Below are 18,432 nucleotides of genomic sequence, written 5' to 3' on the forward strand. Positions count from 1 at the left end.
GACCCGCACATCCCCCACCTTCCCAGCCCACGGCAACCACTAATCTACTTTTTATCTCTGTGGATTTGCCTATTCTGGACATTTCATATAAATGGAATCCTACAATATATGGCCATTTGTCTGGCTTCTTTCATTTACCATAATGTTTTCAAGGTTCATCCATGTTACAGTACTTCTTTCCTTTTTATGGCTGAATAATATTTCATCATATGGATATATCACATTTTGTTCATTCATCAACTGGCAGACAACAGGGATGTTTTCACTTTTTGGTTATTATATAGATAATGCTGCTATGAACATTCATGTACAAGAATACTTCCACCGCAAATTTGTGTGGGAATATAAATCTGGATTTTTAACTTTTGACAGCACGAGAAGTGATTAAAGCACCTTGACACTGTTTGTGATTCAAACAATGTGGGATGTCATTGAATGACTTTACTGCAGTACAGGTTTCAGGTATAAACACTGTTTTGCCTTATAATTTTAGGTTAAATTCATTAAGGAACATTACTAAGTCTATGGCAAAAGCCATTTTTTAAAACTATTCATGTTCAATAATAGTGGTCAAGGGTGGGGTTCTTCTCATTTAGAAAATTTTCTAAAATTTTGAATTCAAATTCAAATTTTCTAAAATCTTGAACTCCTGACCTCGTGATCCACCCACCTTGGTCTCCCAAAGTGCTGGGATTACAGGTGTGAGCCACCGCGCCCAGCTGAACTTCACTGTTGACACTACTGTCAAGAATAACACAAGACAGATTCAAGTTTGTTTGTTTGTTTGTTGCAAAGTACCTGCTGTTTAATAATACAATTAATAACTACAGGATTTTAAACAACTTACATTTTGACAAGTATTGTACATTTGTCTAAACCTTTTCTGCTCCATACATATTTGTAATACATCTTAGCAAATTATGCTTTAGACTGAATTGAATTAGTGTTTTCTTGACTTCTTTGAAATACTCTCATCTGCAGTTGTTCCACACAGACCATACACCCAGGCCAATTTTTTTTTTTTTTTTTGAGACAGAGTCTGGCTCTGTCACCCAGGCTGGCTGGAGTGCAGTGGCACAATCTTGGCTCACTGCAACCTCCACCTCCCAGGTTCAATCAACTCTCCTGCCTCAGCCTCCTGAGTAGCTGGGATTACAGGCACATGCCACCATGCCTGGCTAATTTTTTTTTTTTTTTGTATTTTTAGTAGAGGCAGGGTTTCACCATGTTGGCCAGGCTGATCTCAAACTCCTCACCTCAAGTGATCTGCCCACATCGGCCTCCCAAAGTGCTGAGATTACAGGCGTGAGCCACCACGCCCAGTCCAATTCTTCAGTCACTTTAAAGTCAACATTGACTCCTTGAGTAAAAAACAACAACTGAGCAATATTGGTAAACATTCATCAGGAGCCAAGGAAAACCACTTGAAATCATTTGCTTTGTTTTTGTTTTTGTTTTTGTTTTTGAGACAGGGTCTTGCTCTGTCACCCAGGCTGGAGTGCAGTGGCATGATCACAGCTCACTGCAGCCTCAAACTCCTGGGCTCAAGTGATCCTCCCACCTTAGCCTCCCTTGTAGCTGGGACCACAGATGCACACCACCACATCGGCTATTTTTTTTTTAAATTTTTTGTAGAGACAAGGTCTTGCTATGTTGCCCAGGGTAGTTTTGAACTGTTGGGCTCAAGCAATCCTTCTGCTGCAGGCTTTCAAAGTGCTGAGATTACAGGTGTGAGCCACCGTGCCTTGCCCTTTTTCGTTTGTTTGTTTTTGTTTTGATGTTGCTTTCAGTGTCCTCAACTCTTAGAGCCACTGTTCTTGCTGAAAGGTGAATAGTCTTCACAAGTTTTATTTTTCTCGAGCCTATTTCTTTGACTTCTGCAGCCAAACACAATTTAGCTCAGTATCAGTAAATGACTTTCCTTGGTTGGCTAACAAAGGAGCCACTCAGAAACTTACTTTGACTATAGGCTTATTTTTATTTTTTCCTTTTTTTGGGGGGGCGGGGGATGGAGTCTCGCTCTGTCGCCCAGGCTGGAGGGCGGTGGCGTGATCTCGGCTCACTGCAACCTCCACCTCCCAGGTTCAAGCAATTCTCCTGCCTCAGCCCCCTGAGTAGCTGGGATTACAGGCATGCGCCACCACACTCAGCTACTTTTTGTATTTTTGGTAGAGATGGGGTTTTCTTTTTTTTTTTTTTTGAGACAGAGTCTCGCTCTGTCGCCCAGGCTGGAGTGCAGTGGTGCGATCTCGGCTCACTGCAAGCTCCGCCTCCCGGGTTCACGCCATTCTCCTGCCTCAGCCTCCCGAGTAGCTGGGACTACAGGCGCCCGCCACCATGCCCCGCAAATTTTTTGTATTTTTAGTAGAGATGAAGTTTCACTGTGTTAGACAGGATGGTCTCGATCTCCTGACCTCGTGATCCGCCCACCTCGGCCTCCCAAAGTGCTGGGATTACAGGCGTGATCCCCCGCGCCCGGCCGAGATGGGGTTTTCCCATGTTGGCCAAGCTGGCCTCGAACTCCTGACCTCGTGATTCGCACACCTCAGCCTCCCAAAGTGCTGGGATTACAGGCATGAGCCAATGCGCCTGGCCTATTTTTTAGTTTTATTATGAATTTTGCCATAATAAGATATTCTACTTAAAATTTTAAATTTTACTAGCCATTGCTCTCCTCTGAGTTGGGAATATTGTGATGAATGCTTAGTCTGGTAACATTGATGTACATTATAATATTATTAAATCTTTTGACTTTTTTCAGCCGTTTAAGAATATAGAAAGCCATTCTTAGTTTGTAAGCCATAGACAAATAATGGCAGGTTAGATTTGGCTGCAGTTTGCTGAGCCCTGGTCTGATGGATGTGGCTGGTTTGATTGAATTCCCATGTACAACATGGTAGACATGTGTATTAGTTTCATATTACTGCTGTAACAAGTTACCACAAACTTGGTGGCTTAAGACAACACAAACGTATTATCTTAGAGTTTTGGACATCAGAAGTCCAAAACCAATATCAGTGGTCTAAAGTCAAGGTGTCAGCAGGTCTGATTGCTTCTGGGGGCTTCAGGCTTCCATCTTTTGCCTCTTCCAACTCCTACTGCAGACATACTTTGGCTCCTTCCCTGGTGGCCACATCACTCCAATCTCTGCTTCAGTCATCACATGGCCTCCTCTTTGACTCCTACTTCATCCCTTGTATAAGGACTGGTGTGATTGCCTCAGGCCCACCCCTTTAATCCAGGATAATATCCCCATGTCAAGATTCTTAATTTAATCACATCTGCAAAGTCCCTTTTGCCATGTAAGGTAACATATTCACCAGTTACAGAGATAAGGAAATGGAGATCTGGCTGGGGGGGCGGAGGGGGCAGGGTTGTGCATTATTCAGCATACCACACCATGCCTTTGTTTTCTTTGATTCAGTAATTTAGCAGGTAGTGAAATCCTTTTTTTTTTTTGAGACGGAGTCTGGCTCTGTCACCCAGGCTGGAGTGTAGTGGCGTGATCTCGGCTCACTGCAGCCTCTGCCTCCCAGGTTCCAGCGATTCTCCTGCCTCAGCCTTCCAGGTAGCTGGGATTACAGGCACGCACCACCACGCTTAGCTAATTTTTTTGTATTTTTAGTAGAGACGGGGTTTCGCCATGCTGGCCAGGCTGGTCTCAAACTCCTGACTTCGGGTGATCCACCCGCCTTGGCCTCCCAAAGTGCTCGGATTACAGGCGTGAGCCACTGTGCCCGGCCTGAAATCCCATTTTCAAGGCCTTAATTTCCCCATTTCCCTCAGCTTTGATATTCCCCTCCCTTCATCCCAACCTCTTTTGTCTCTCTCTCTTCCCCCGACCACTTATGTCCTAGAGGCTGAAGATGAACAACATACTACAAGTTGTCAAGAGCAAGAGCACACACTTTGCTAACTGTTGCTTCCTAAAAGTGATTCTCTTGAAATATTTTCTGAGATTATTTGAGTCAAGAAAGACCTTTCGATTTTATTTTCTGTTGGTGCTTTGTTGCTGTTTGTACTAAATTTTATCAACAGAGGTGAAAACCGTAGGAAAGTAAAAGTCCTTTGCCTTCACTGGATAACAGAAATACAAACTTACAGCCTGATAAGGCAAGAAATGATCTTTAATTTCGTCTCTTCTCCTAACCCAAAATACTTCAGGAAAATAAAAATCTATTTTTCATGTTGAAATCTTCATGAATGAAATTTCACAATTTTTTTGGTTTTTTTGAGACAAGTCTTGCATTTTTGCCCAGACTGATCTCAAACTCCTCACTTCAAGCGATCCTCCCACCTCCACCTCCCAAAATGCTGGGATTACAGGCATGAGCCACTGTGCCCAGCCCACTTTTCTTTAAATTGAGGAGACTTGTCCTTTCTGGACCCCTGCTCTTGGGTAGGGGTGGTGCTTGGCTGTGAAGAGGGTATTTCTTCAAGATGTCAAGGTGAAAAAAGGGTAGAAAGAATGCTTGGCCAAACTGTGCTAAAGTTAGTATGTTCTAGCCTGATAATCATCATGCTGGAAAACAATCTTCTGTATTGCTGCTTGCTATGACAACCCTGCTTCTGCTGAGGAATGTGGGGGCACGGTGTTCCTGCGATGCAGTTTCATTCCTTAGTCAGAGAATGCTACTCCCATACAGGTGCCAGGGGGCTTCCAACCATTTGGGTCATGCTCCTGAGTTTTTTTGTTTGTTTGTTTGTGTTTTGTTTTCTGAGACAGAGTTTCGCTCTTGTTGCCCAGGCTGGAGTGCAATGGTGCGATCTCACCTCCCTGTAACCTCCGCCTCCCGGGTTCAAGCAATTCTCCTGCCTCAGCCTCCGGAATAGCTGGGATTATAGGCATGCACCACCATGCCCGGTTAATTTTGTATTTTTAGTAGAGACGGGGTTTCTCCATGTTGGTCAGGCTGGTCTCAAACTCCTGACCTCAGGTGATCCACTTGGCCTCCCCAAGTGCTGGGATTGCAGGCTTGAGCCACTGAGCCCAGCCCTTAGTTTTCTTGATTATGTAGTCCAAGAAAGGAAGAGAAAGGGGGTTTCAAAAAACAGACAAGCTCACAACAAACTTACATACATCTATATCCTTCAATAAATTTCAGACATGTATATCCAGTAGCAGGAGCTTCTCAGTCCCTTTCATACTTTTTAGTATGGTACATGCCACTTCTTAATAGGGTATTTTCTTTTTCTTTCTCTTTTTTTTTTGTCTGGTCGTGTCGCCCAGGCTGGAGTGTAGTGGCATGACCTCCGCTCACTGCAACCTCCGCCTCCTGGGTTCCAGCGATTCTTCTGTCTCAGCCTCCCGAGTAGCTCGAACTACAGGTCCTCACCACCATGCCCAGCTAATTTTTTTGTATTTTTAGTAGAGATGGGGTTACCCCATGTTGGCCAGGTTAGTCTTGAACTCCTGACCTCAGGTGATCTACCTGCCTCGGCCTCCCAAGTGCTGGGATTATAGGCGTGAGCCACCATGCCTGGCCTCAAAAGGATATTTTCTTTTTTTTCTTTTTTTTTTTTGAGATGGAGTCTTGCTCTGTCGCCCAGGCTGGAGTGCAGTGGCGCGATCTCTGCTCACTGCAAGCTCCACCTCCCGGGCTCACGCCATTCTCCTGCCTCAGCCTCCAGAGTAGCTGGGACTACAGGCGCCCACCACCACGCCCGGAGAATTTTTTGTATTTTTAGTGGAGACGGGGTTTCACCATGTTAGCCAGGATGGTCTCGATCTCCTGACCTCGTGATCCACCTGCCTTGGCCTCCCAAAGTGCTGGGATTACAGGTGTGAGACACTGCGCCCGGCCAGGATATTTTCAATACATCTCTCTCATGCTCAAACACCTATAAAAGCTGCCTAAATTCCCCATTCTCGCATTTGAGGGCATTTAATCAACTTCTGTCACCCTCACTTTTCCTAGCTGAGGTCTCATCATTCCCCAGCCAAGAACCTGTCCATTAGCCAAGCTCATCTGCCCACGGGTTTAGCTCCGTGCCCTTGTCTGTGCCATTGCCCCCATATAAACTGCTTAAGTTCTTCTCTCTCAAGCTCCGCTTTCATCTCTGTTGAAACAAAATTGAAATACACCCATTTCAGGAAGCTTGTCCTGATCCCACCAGAATGACGATTCCTCTGCTGTGCAATCTCTCAGCATCTGTGGTTTCACACACTTCTACAAGTTGAGGATCTCAAATCTGAAAATCTAAAATCCCAAATGCTCCAAAACCTGAAACTTTTATAATGCAAATAATTCCAAAATCTGAAAGAAAAAAAAAAAAAAAGGAAATCTGAAACCGTTCTGGTTCTGCTGTTGCTGTCGTAGGAAGACTTCTAAGATGCTACCCTCCCCTGAGATTCTTGGTCCTTGGTATATACACACACTTTCTCCCAGTTATTAAATGAAATACTAATCTAGGTTCTGCAGTGACAAAATTTAGCAGACGTAATAAAGGTCCCAAATTAGATGTTTTTAACATAGGGAAATTATCCATGGGGTGGGCCTGACATAATCTGATAAGCCTTTAAAGTAGACTGTGCTCTTCCTGAAAACAAGATTCAAAGAGTGAGAGGGATGTGGTGGGAGAGAAATTCTCTGTTGTTGACTTTGAAGATGGAGTAGGCCACTTGGCAAGGAATGCAGGCGGCCTCTAGGAGCTGAGTAGTTCCCAGGTGGCAGCTAGTAAGGAAATAGGGACCAAAGTCCTACAACTGCAATGAATGGGGCTTGGCCAACAACTTGTAATTTGTTAAGCAGTGATGAAAACGAATATACTTGCTTTTGTAGATCTTGCTTTTGTTGATTTCATATGTGTGTATGTGTGTGTTAGTAGACTGCAAGTTCTTAGATGAGAGGAAAAAAAGTTTTTTTTTTAAATTTTTGTACCCCCTTCCTACTACAGCCATAATGTGATGCTATTAGGGAGACTTGCCTTAACTGATATGTTGGAGTTAATGGGAGATAGAAATCCTTGACCATGAAAGTACCTGTTGTTAAGCAGCAGCTAGAATCACTACCATTGTCAAGTGCCTCCTGCTTCTCATGTTAGAAACAAATTCCTGCACATCTGATATCTTCTGGACATCTTCACGGGGATGTCTCACCAGTCCCATGAACTCAGTAAGTCCCACCCAAAATTTCCTTTTCCAAACTTGTCCCTCTCTCTCTATTCTGTAATTCTGTTAATGGCACCTTCAAATCCCCAGTTATCTCGGGGCTTAGAGTTTCAGCCACTGTTGACTCCTTCCTCTCTCTTGCCCCATATTCAGCCTGTTGCCAAGTCCTCCCCATTCATTCATATCCTCGCCTTTATTGTCACTGCCTGCTTCAGTATCTCGCACCTAGATACTGCAAGAGTCTCCTGCCTGCTCTCTTGAGACCAATCTCTGATAAGCACAGCTCTAATGATGTCACTTCCCTGCTCAATGGACTTCCAAGGAATCCATTAGCTTGGCATTCAAAACTCTTGATGACTTAACCCAAATCTACCTTTCTCCTATTTTCAATAATTTTTAAATGTGTATTATGCCTATCTTCTAAGTTATTTTGGGTTGACCTTTAAAAATTATCCTTTAAAACTGTTATTGCTTTTGCAGGTCAACGGACTGTGACTCTTCCTGCAACCTGCAGCTTTTCCACGTTCCTTTTACTTCAGACCCACTGTCCTTGCAACTCCCTGCAGTCGGATAGTCTCATATCTTGGACTCTTCTGAACATAAATAGCCGCTTGGCTTGTTGAACTACCAAGGGGAAATGTGGTTCCAGAGCCAAATTGTGAGTGCCCAAAACAAAACAAAACAAAACCCTACTCTGCCTGCCTTAAGCTCCCATTCCCTCCCACAGGACATACAACACTATTTCATTCTGCCCTGGGGTGATCATTGGCCTAAACGTTGAGCGCCCAATCCTGCATTCAATCCCACAGCCCCGCCCCGCGCCCCCGTCATAGTCAAGGCCGATTTATTCTTTTGATTTTCCGTGATTTTAACCAATCACTCCTCTCCCCACCCCTCCGACCCCAGTCTCCGGTGTCCGCAGGGGTTGTGCACCCTAGAGTTGCCGCTTTTTGAGAACCGGTTTTACCTCCGCCCACTCCTTCGTCCTCTAGTTTGGGACTTCCAAACTTCTCCCCTCTCCTCCCCAGGCATAGTGCGCGCTTTCATGAATGATCTGGTCACAAAACAAACAAAAACGAATAAAAAAAGAGAAAAAGAAAAAAAGCCGAAAACTTCCCAGGGTTTGCCTTAGAATTAGCAGGTGGGGATGGACCCCGTTCCACCACGAGCTCCTCCAGTGCCCGGGGCTTCGGCGTACCCTACGCCTCTGCGCTCGCGGCCCCGCCCCGAGCCTCCCGTGGGGCTTTAATGACATAAGCAACTTTCCTCGCGCACCCCCCGCCCCGTCTTGGTACGGCCTGTCCGGCGCTCGACGTTCCACCCCCCTCTCTCTGCTCTCAGGTTGGTTCAGCCCCCGTTTACACTGGGGTGGTGCTTAGCCGGCGCCAGACCGACCCTCGACTTCGGAGAGGCAGCGCGGTTCCTCTGGGTGCTTCCGCCTCCCCTTCTCCTGCTTCTCCAGCCTCTTCGGCCTCCTCGCCCGCCGCGGGAACCCGAGACCCCAGTGTATGCCCCACCCCTGACCCCGCTCGCGACATGTCCACCCCAGCTCGGCGGCGCCTCATGCGGGACTTCAAGAGGTAAACCGAGGGGACGGCCGAGGCCGGGGGTTGCGAGCTGGGGCACAGGGCGGGTCCCGAGGCGCGCCGGGCGGGGAGGGCTGGGGAGCGGCCGGGAGCGGGCGCCAGTGCCGGCCTAGGGGGACCCCTGTCTGTCTTCCCGAAGGTTGCAGGAGGATCCTCCAGCCGGAGTCAGCGGGGCTCCGTCCGAGAACAACATAATGGTGTGGAACGCGGTCATTTTCGGGTGAGTCTGCGTTCGTGGCGGTGGCGAGAAAACTGGGGACGCGAGCAGCTTCGGTCTGCGCTCCGGGGCGGGCCCCCCGCGGAGGCCGAGGGGGTAGGGGAAAATGTTTGGGTCTGGCTGGGCCTAGGCGCCTCCCCGGAGCCTGTGCCTCGATTAGCTCAGTTCCCGCTGCCAGGGGGAACCGCTTGGGGTTCTAGGGGGGCGGGGCGGGGAGTGGTGGCGGTTAGGCGCGGCGGCTTGCCCTGTGTCTCTGAGCCCGGGACATCCATTTGTAGTGGCTTCCGACCCCGGCAGCGGTGCTGGAGATGGCAGAGCTCGGGATAGCCATCTCAGATGAAGCAGGGAGAAGGGGGCCCCTTAAGTGGGAACTGACCATTTTTCTCTGTGTTGCAGGCCTGAAGGGACCCCGTTTGAGGATGGTAAGAGAGAGTTTCTTTACCCACTTTTCAGGAGCCTGGTCATCTGGGGAAAGGGTTCCCAGTCATCCTGGAAGTGTCTCCTGCTTAGGAACCTGCCTCTGCCTAGCCTCTGTCTGCTAAAGGCTTGAGTGGAATGCAGTGTGTGGCTGGTGGTTCTGGATATTGTATGCTTGACTAGAACTGCACCTTTCTTCTTGCTTTCTTAAAAAAAAATCTGGGTAAGGCAGTCACTTTTTAAAAGGAGCAATCATAGCACTGGTATTAAGGATTTTGAGGCTTGGGCTGTGATTCTGCTAAATTCAGCCCTCCATCACTGAATTAGTATAAACCCAACCAGTTGCTGATAGTCAGCAGAGACCCCAGAGACCATCTGGTTCAGAATTCTACCCCAAGGGCAGGAATTGTGTTCAGCAGGTGCTTGGTAGATGTGTGTTGGATGTTGAGTGGATGCGAGAATCCCTTGCATACAACTGTCTGGTTTCTACAATCTGACATTGAATGCCTGTTAGCCTCACTGCTCTAAGATGGTCTTAAATACCTCATTTGAGTACAGTATTCTTTCTTATTTTTAAGTGAATTTGCAGTGTGTGCTTTCATCAAGACGTTATGATGAGTAATTTCAAAGCAGCTTCACAATTGAAGTTAGCCTTAATGTACCCTTTTGATCAGTGTCCTGCCTACCTGAAAGTACTACATGTACCAGTAGGTACATAATTTTTAATTGATTTAGGTTTAACTTTTAAAAACACGTGTAAATTGCTTTTTAAAAACTTTCTGATTTTAGATAATTATAGATTCATATGCAGTTGCAAGAAATAATAGAGACACCCTTTATACCCTTAACCCAGTCCTCTACCCAAACCCTCCCGTTTGGTAACATCTTGAATGACTAGACCCTATTACAACCAGAAAAATGACACTGATAGTTCTACACTCAGTTGTGTGCGTGTGTGGTTGTTTTTTGAAAGTTTAATACATTTAAAGGATGATTAAAGTATTTGAACTCATGAAATTCTTTAATATTTGAGGTTTTTAAAAAAAGGAAAAGGATCTTTCTGTTATTTTTTTCCTCAATGATTTCCTTCGGTCACATAGCATTTATACACACACACACACACACACACTTCAGTTTGAAGGTGGGAACAAAAACATTTCTGCAAACTACTTAATACATACTTATGATGCTGAGCCGGATTGCTTTTTGATGCTACCAGTCCACAAAATGTTGTGAGGTAAGTCAATTTCAACTAAGTCTGTAATTCATCTCAAGTACTTAGATTTCCCCAGGAAACTGTGGACAGTCACCTGAATATTTTTAGCTTCCTCTTTACCTTTACCCCCTGGGTAAATATCATTACTCTTCAGGGCTGCAAAGAAAAGAAATGACAGCAGGAAACGGTGATTGTAAGGGCATACTACTTTGGCGCGGTTAATCATTTGAACTGATTTGTAGCAAAAAACTCTAGCTAGACTTAATTTTCTTCTACCAGATTGGCACTAGTTTTTTTGTTTGTTTGTTTTTTGTTTTTGTTTTTTTGAGACGGAGTTGCGCCCTGTCACCCAGGCTGGAGTGCGATGGTGTGATCTCGGCTCACTGCAACCTCCGCCTCCCAGGTTCAAGCGATTCTCCTGCCTCAGCCTCCTGCGTAGCTGGGATTACAGGTGTGCGACACCGCGCCCGGCTAATTTTTTGTATCTTTAGTAGAGACGGGGTTTCACCATGTTGGCCAGGCTGGTCTCAAACTCCTGACCTTGGGATCCACCCGCCTTGGCCTCCCAAAGTGCTGGGACTACAGGCTTGAGCCACCGCACCCGGCCAGCACTTGTTCTTTATACCTGAGCTTTAAATGTACAGATTAACTGTGTATTTGCTTTAGCTCTAGTAGGCTTTGTTTTCATTGGCTTCTTTTTTCCTCGTTTTACTCTGTTTTATGCTGGGCACAGCTTTATTAATAGTACATCACTTTGCTGGGGATTGGCTACCTAAATATTTCAAGGGTGCTTCTCTTAAGTGGTATGAATTGAAAAGGTACTTATGGAGTCCATTATCTACCAGGACTGTCACCTTTGACATTACTGGTTCTATTTTTGATGATGTGTATCTCCATCCTAGCATTACTGAAAGGAATTACTCAGGCTGATTTGTTCTGTTGAACAGTCTGCTACCGATGGATGCTTCCCCAGGTGTCTGGAACACTGTGGCCTGTGGTTCCCCCACAAAAAAAATTTTAGCTTTTTTTTTTTTTTTTTGAAATGGAGTTTTGCTCTTGTCGCCCAGGCTGGAGTGCAGTGGCAGGAGCTCAGCTCACTGCAGCCTCTGCCTCCCAGGTTCAAGCAATTCTTCTGCCTCAGCCTCCCAAGTAGCTGGGATTGCAGGCACCTACCACCATGCCCAGCTAATTTTTGTATTTTTTAGTAAAGAGGGGGTTTCACTATGTTGGGCAGGCTGGTCTCGAACTCCTGACCTGAGGTGATCCGCCCACCTCGGCCTCCCAAAGTGCTATGATTACAGGCATGAGCAGCCGTGCCCAGCCTTAACCATTTTTTGAATACCCTTTATTTATAGTTGGGAAATTTACAGTTAGAGAAAAGACTGATTAGGGATAAGTGGCATAGTTGATTTTGCTGTTTCCAATGTATTATGTTATTAATTAAGAACCCCAAAACTACTTTTGCTTCTTTGTTGTAAACCGTTCGTTATGGAAGTTTCTGGAACAACCAGGTCCTAGTTAGAGTGATGAAATCTTAAGACAAGCAACACTTAAGGGTATTTTGGTTTAACTTCACACACTCGAAGTAAGAGGAATATATTCTCAAGAGCTTACACTACCAAAACATTGGGGAGAAATGCTTCCTCATCAGAATATCTTGGTATACATGCTAAATACAAAGGTTATGGAATATAATCTTCATCACATAATCTAAAAATTGTTAATAGACATGGTAAGGTACTGGTATTTGCTTTTCATAATGGATGTGTTCTTTAGAATTGGGGTATAAATCGTTTTTATTTTTTTTTAATTTTTGGAAATGTTTCTGAGTCATAAAATCTTTTTCAAAGTGAATCTCTAAAGTCCACTAAGAATGTTTTAAATATAAATAAATCCTATGATGAAGAGTTTTGGATATTACTTGAAAAATCGATTTTCAGTCATCAAAAATAATTTTGAAGTTATATGTATTTTGCTTTCTTCTCAGGGGTCACAAACTGGTGGCCAAATGGCAGAAAACACCTGCAGGTGTGTTTTCTTTGGCCAACACAGTATTTTCCAAAACTTGACTTTGTGAGTGTCTTTAGGCAGAACATATACCCCCCTCTAGTTCAACCATATCACTCCTTATTGCCATACACCAGTCACTTAACACGTTTATGTAATTTTGGTGGTCTCCCTGTATAGATTGATTAATTGATACTTTCCTTATGATGTCTTAGCCTCCTCGGGAAGATGAACAAAATTAGTATACATTATGTACAACAATGGTGAGGCTTAAATTTTCAGATATTTTAAAGCCTAGCCTTCTAAATATTCACAGGGTAAGCTGTAGTCTCAAGACTGCATAATACTAATTCTGGGATTTTAAATTCCCTTAACATTTGTTTTAGAGCTTAGAAATTACATTGAAGGTTATACTAAACAGGTTCTGATTAGTGTGACTAAAAGTGTGAAGTTTTTACCCTCTTTTTAATGTGTACCTTGAATAAGATTTGGGTTAAGTCTTAATTTATATTCAAGTAGACATAAATAGGTTGCTTCACTTCTCAAGATATTAAGTGAACTGTTTTAAAAGACTTGCGATTAACTTCTTTGGTAGCTAGGTAATCACTTAGTTGAACTTCTGGGCAAGTGTATGCAGAAAGCTCAAGTCAAGGAACTTGTGAGCCACCAATATAGGTACTCAACTTGCTTTGAACTGTGAGTGTTTGATGTAGACCTAAAAGTACTGTTTAATATCTGAATGCCTTAATTGTATATTTCTTACTGATAGTTCTGATTTTTGGGTTTTGCCTCCTTCAGCTGAGTCTAGAGATGTGAAACTTTAGAATTATTATAGCAAAAATAGTTGCTCATGGTTTTGGAGCACTTAACTTTGTGGAACTATGCATATTTCTCTCATTTAAACCTCACAACAATGCTGTATGGTGGGTACTATGATTAATCTCATTTTACAAATGAGGAACTTAAGGTTTAGTCAAGGAGAACACCTTCCCCAAAGTCTCACAGCTAGTAAGTACCAAAGCAAGGACTTGGGCCCAGACCTGTCTGACTGCAGAGCTCATGCTCTTAGCAGTGTGTTTTACTGTTTTTGCTTATGGCTTCCCTATGTCTTGCTTTACTACCTTTAGATACCATATTTAGTGATGGTTTTAAAGTAGCTGGGATCTCCATGTGCTATTACATCTGCCCAGTTTTAGAGCAGTGTCTCTTACCCATAATTTAGTCAGATTGCAGCATTGATCCAAATGTGTTTACACTTGAGATCATAATACATAAGGAAACTCAAAGTTTTGAACTCTAACACATTCCCGCTTTTTCTTGCATATTATAGTGTCAATAAATACTGAAAAGGAAGAACTGTGCTTTCTTCCTCAGAAAGAGGAAGATTTATGACCAGGTGGTGATAAAGGTGAAGTATGTTCTGATGGACATACTTCCATACTTCTAATGGGCATATGTTTGTCCATTCCATAAGATTTTACTTTCTTAGTTATAATACATAGTATCTTCAGGTCTGGCTTTGAAAAGAAAATAGGGAGTAACAATAATTTGAGGAATATAATGCCTCTATATGTTGCATTTTATATTATTTTGAAGCTTTGAGACACTTGTTCATAGTAAGGGCAGCTTTGTTAGCAAATTGTTTTCAATGAGCTTGCTAAAAACAAACTTTTTGATACTGTTTTGTCACAGATCTAGTCCTAGAATGATTATAGTCTTCTCTCTTTCTTAAGCAGTGATAAACCTTTTAATGAGAACAAAAAGGAAATAAATTGCTAACTCTGAAGGAACCAGTAAGAAATACACTGAAGTATGGTCTGTTGTTTTAGAATAATTTGTTAAATGGACCAGAGTAATATAATGGAACATGCATCACCTTATACCATATAGTAACTGATTCTTTTAAGTTTACTTGAACAGATTTCAGTCAGGAAAAAACATTGCTCAATTGTGTTCTTCAATTTATTCAACAAACAATTGAAAATAATATTTTAAAGGACATAATCTCTTCATATCACATCTTAACAATTCTTGAATGAGATCCAGTTTGTCCATGCCTTGTTTATAACCTACTATGCTTTAGGGCCTCCTGCTACCTTAGGTTGACATATATTTAAGAAAAATAATTTCAATAGTAGCATAAACATTAGAAAAATAAATTTGCTGGAAACATGAATGCAATCTAAACCAAATGTGATTTTAAAATTATTTCTGCCATTAATTCCCTCCATATGTGTGAATAATTGAGTTGATTTTATAGTGAAGTACCTTATGAGCCATACTTAAGGGTTTCTGAGAGGGACTATGAAGTTTTTCCTGGCTTAAATTCAATTAAGTTTTCATTATAGGGTCACTATGACATGAAAAGGAACCAGTATGAACACTTTTATACTTATTCCCTTCTATTTTAAAAATAACTTGATTATGGATTTGTATTCTGGCATTGGTTTTTGAACCTTTGTGCTTTCATTCTTTCTAGTCTGTCTAAAAATCACTGGAGAGTTTAAGATGGCAGCTGACTAAAATAGGCCTTTGAGGTCTTTTGGTCTTCTAAAGGAAGAAGGCCAAATTTTGGGCCCAGTTTCTTATTTTAAGGATGTTTTCAAAATGTACAGTGGCTAAAATCTTGTAAGCAGTAATTTTGTGTTTATGATGGCTGTCTTCAAGTTTGGGGGAAAATAATGGCAAAACAAAAAATCACATTTGAGTAGTTCTTAGAGCAATTCCTAGAGATGTATTTCTTACCTGGCCTTTCCTCTCTACCCTGTATCTTTGCATTATTTAATACTTGGAAAAACCCACATAGCATTAAAAACAAAGTACTACTGAACAAAGTGATAAATACATTTTCTTAAATCTTTCTTTTCTAACCACAGGAACATTTAAACTTACAATAGAATTCACTGAAGAATATCCAAATAAACCACCTACAGTTAGATTTGTCTCTAAGATGTTCCATCCAAATGGCAAGTATCACTTTTAGTACAGTGTTTTAAACTACTATAGTGTTTATTATGGAGTATTCCACATTTCCTGTGTATTTTGTGGTGCCTGAGTATTTGTTTAGGCAGCTTGCTGCTTCTTGAAAGCTGAACTTGTTCTTGGTTGTCTGTGGCTGTCTTGTCCTAGAACTGAAGCAGTGGAGGTATTTTCCCTTTGCTTGGAGTCTGGGAGCCTCCTGATTTTGATGACCTTTGTCATTTACTTATTAAACAAAATGAAGGATGCTCTTGAGGTTTCCTTTTAATGCTAGGCCAGATTGGGATAGTCTTGTGTTGTAATTATTTTCACTAGCGTTTAGAAAAGTAGTTTTCATTGGACGCATATCAGAATTACTGTGGAACATTTTAAAAACACAGATGCCTTCGCCCCACTCCAAACCTACTGAATAGGATTCTGTTGTTGAAGGCCAGGCATACGGTATGTCAGAAAAGCACCACAGGTGATTCTAACTTAACCACTTTGCACTTTTTAAAATAGTAGTAAGCCTAGAACAGCTTGCCTTTTATTTAGGTTAATGAAGTATTTTTCAGGGTATCAGATATGTTTATCTTTATGCCAAAATGAAGTCTTGTGAACTCTGAGTGATCTTTTGTTATTTCAGATAGGGGATACAGCCTACAAATTTGGTGGAATGAATTTCCCACATGTCTGTGGATAGCTAGGGACCCCGTTCAAAAATGTTTCTGATTTCCTGGATAATAGGGCAGCCTTTTCCAAAGGATGAACACTAAATATCTTCCAGTTTTATACTGATCACATCTGACATTCTCTGATCATCCTGATTATTTCACTAGTGGTGGTTATGACTTATCTTTTTAGGCAGTTAACTGGGAAGCAACATAGGAATCTTTAAACTTCAAAAGCAAAGTATTCTTGACTATTTTTGTTTTGTCTATAATGTTAAAACCTTAGTGGTCTTGTTACGTTTAATGTACCTACTTCTTTGTTCTTAGTCTATGCAGATGGTAGTATATGTCTGGACATACTTCAGAACCGTTGGAGTCCAACCTATGATGTGTCTTCCATTCTAACATCCATACAGGTGAATTTTTCCTTAATGTGATGAACTATAACTTTTAATATGTTTATATTAGCAATTGAATTGTTTTTGAAAGTCATAATGTAATAGATCTTTTTATTTTTGGTCAAAGCTTGTTTGTTTTATAGATGAAAAGTAGACCATTAAGACCCAAGTCAGCTGGGTACAGTCGCTCACACCTGTAACCTCAGCACTTTGGCAGGCCAAGGTGGGAGGACTGCTTGAGTTCAGGAGTTTGAGACCAGCCTGGGCAACATAGTGAGACTCTTCTCCCTTGAAAAAAAAAAGCCGCATATATTTTCCTAGCTACTAGCAGATTCACATAACTCTGGGTTTGTATGCTAAAGACAAGAAATGTAGCTGTACTTAGGACAATTCAATTGAGTGTCACTACCTTATAAAATAGTTGTTTTGCATTAAGGAACTGACATTTTAAAAATTGTCTCTTTAGTCTCTGTTGGATGAACCCAATCCCAATAGTCCAGCAAACAGCCAGGCTGCTCAGCTGTACCAGGAGAACAAACGGGAATATGAAAAGCGTGTTTCTGCAATAGTAGAACAAAGCTGGCGCGATTGTTGACCCCGGGTACAGTTTAAAGAAGCTGGCCATAAGAAAAATATATATTGATGTGTTTGTCACCTCTCTACTCCTGTCATTACATTTACTTTATTAAAAGCAAAATAACTGTTGTGCTGTTTCCATCTTCCTTGCCAAGTTTTCCTACCCCTTCTACCCTCTCCTTAAACATCAGAAAACACCCTCTATGAAATCAAATGTACTGTACCTGGGTTACTTGCAAAAATTACTAATGCTTCAGTTTTTCTGTTGTATTTCATTTCCAGTTTTCAGGCAGTTATTTTTATTATTGTACTTTAAGCTTTTAAGATGAATTGTTATACAAGAGGTGCTTATGCTTAGCTTGATGACCAGGATGTTATTTTTAACAAAATGATTGCTGAAGTGTTTCATCCTGGCTGGTCCTTCACTTGTGTTGGATTTAGAAGTGAATGTGTTTGGAATATGGCCTACAGAGAATAGAAACAAATCCATGTAAACAATTTTGAAGGAGGAATGGGAGCTAAAAATCCTGTGATACTAAGATCTCAGTCATATGAATTACAACATAGTATTTACTGGCAAGAAGGAGAAAGTTGAAGGACTCAGCTAAAGGAGTACAGCAGTTGTAGTAACTGACACATCCTCTCTTTGCAAGCTGCTGACTGGGCACACTCATGCTAAGTTTCAGAATTATTGGTCTTCTGGGTTTTTGCTTTTTAAAAGAGGCGTGGGAGCAGAGGAATGGAAACAATCGTGAGTTTTTGAGCTAGGGAAAGTTGGAGCTCCTTTAATCTTTTTAAAGGATCAGTGCTGCCCTAAGTGAATAAACTCAATTGTCCATCTTTATTTTAGAGTTTTTATGAATTCAAGGAAGGGAGCATAGCATATCTGTGGCAAACTATTTTCCATTCAAATCCTGAGTTATTGCTGCATGCTTTAATTTCTTCCCTTTCAGCATCTGAGAACCTTAAAGCCAATGTCTGCGATCTTTTTTTGGATATTTATACTTTTAGATATATAGTACCTTTAAGTAGCAGTATGGGACAAGGCTTGTAAATGTTTTGTCTAATGTTCTATTGTCACCTTTTATGCATTTATCACTTCCAAATCTAACTTTGCACAAGTAACCCATGTAAAAAAAATGTACATTTTTCAAAAGTTGTAAATAAAAATAACCTTAAAATTTCATAGTCAAGGTATCTTTTTTTTTTTTTTTAGCTCAGTATAAACTTTTTGTATTGGTTTCTTATTGGGATCTCATATCTACTCATTTCCCC

At 42.0% G+C, this 18,432-nt stretch overlaps 1 protein-coding gene across 3 annotated transcripts; it reads left to right on the forward strand.

Annotated features, from left to right (window-relative positions):
- Positions 1-6,892: 6,892 nt before the first annotated feature.
- On the forward strand, positions 6,893-18,343 carry UBE2A (ubiquitin conjugating enzyme E2 A). Of its 3 annotated transcripts, XM_003954072.4 has the most exons (8): positions 6,893-7,115; positions 7,592-7,769; positions 8,453-8,691; positions 8,837-8,917; positions 9,311-9,336; positions 15,431-15,520; positions 16,511-16,599; positions 17,048-18,343. In XM_003954072.4, exons 2-8 carry the CDS (start codon positions 7,749-7,751, stop codon positions 17,174-17,176), a joined length of 675 nt encoding a protein of 224 aa, XP_003954121.2. In that variant the 5' UTR covers positions 6,893-7,115; positions 7,592-7,748; the 3' UTR covers positions 17,177-18,343. The 3 variants fall into 3 exon arrangements, with proteins under 3 accessions (XP_003954121.2, XP_063660652.1, XP_003317702.1); XM_063804582.1 differs by lacking the exons at positions 6,893-7,115; positions 7,592-7,769 and adding an exon at positions 8,116-8,252; XM_003317654.4 differs by lacking the exons at positions 6,893-7,115; positions 7,592-7,769; positions 15,431-15,520 and having other exon boundaries at positions 8,403-8,691.
- The last annotated feature ends 89 nt before the right edge of the window (positions 18,344-18,432 follow it).

The sequence above is a fragment of the Pan troglodytes genome, chromosome X (assembly GCF_028858775.2).
Source record: "Pan troglodytes isolate AG18354 chromosome X, NHGRI_mPanTro3-v2.0_pri, whole genome shotgun sequence".
In the NCBI taxonomy this organism is placed as follows: Eukaryota; Metazoa; Chordata; class Mammalia; order Primates; family Hominidae; genus Pan; species Pan troglodytes.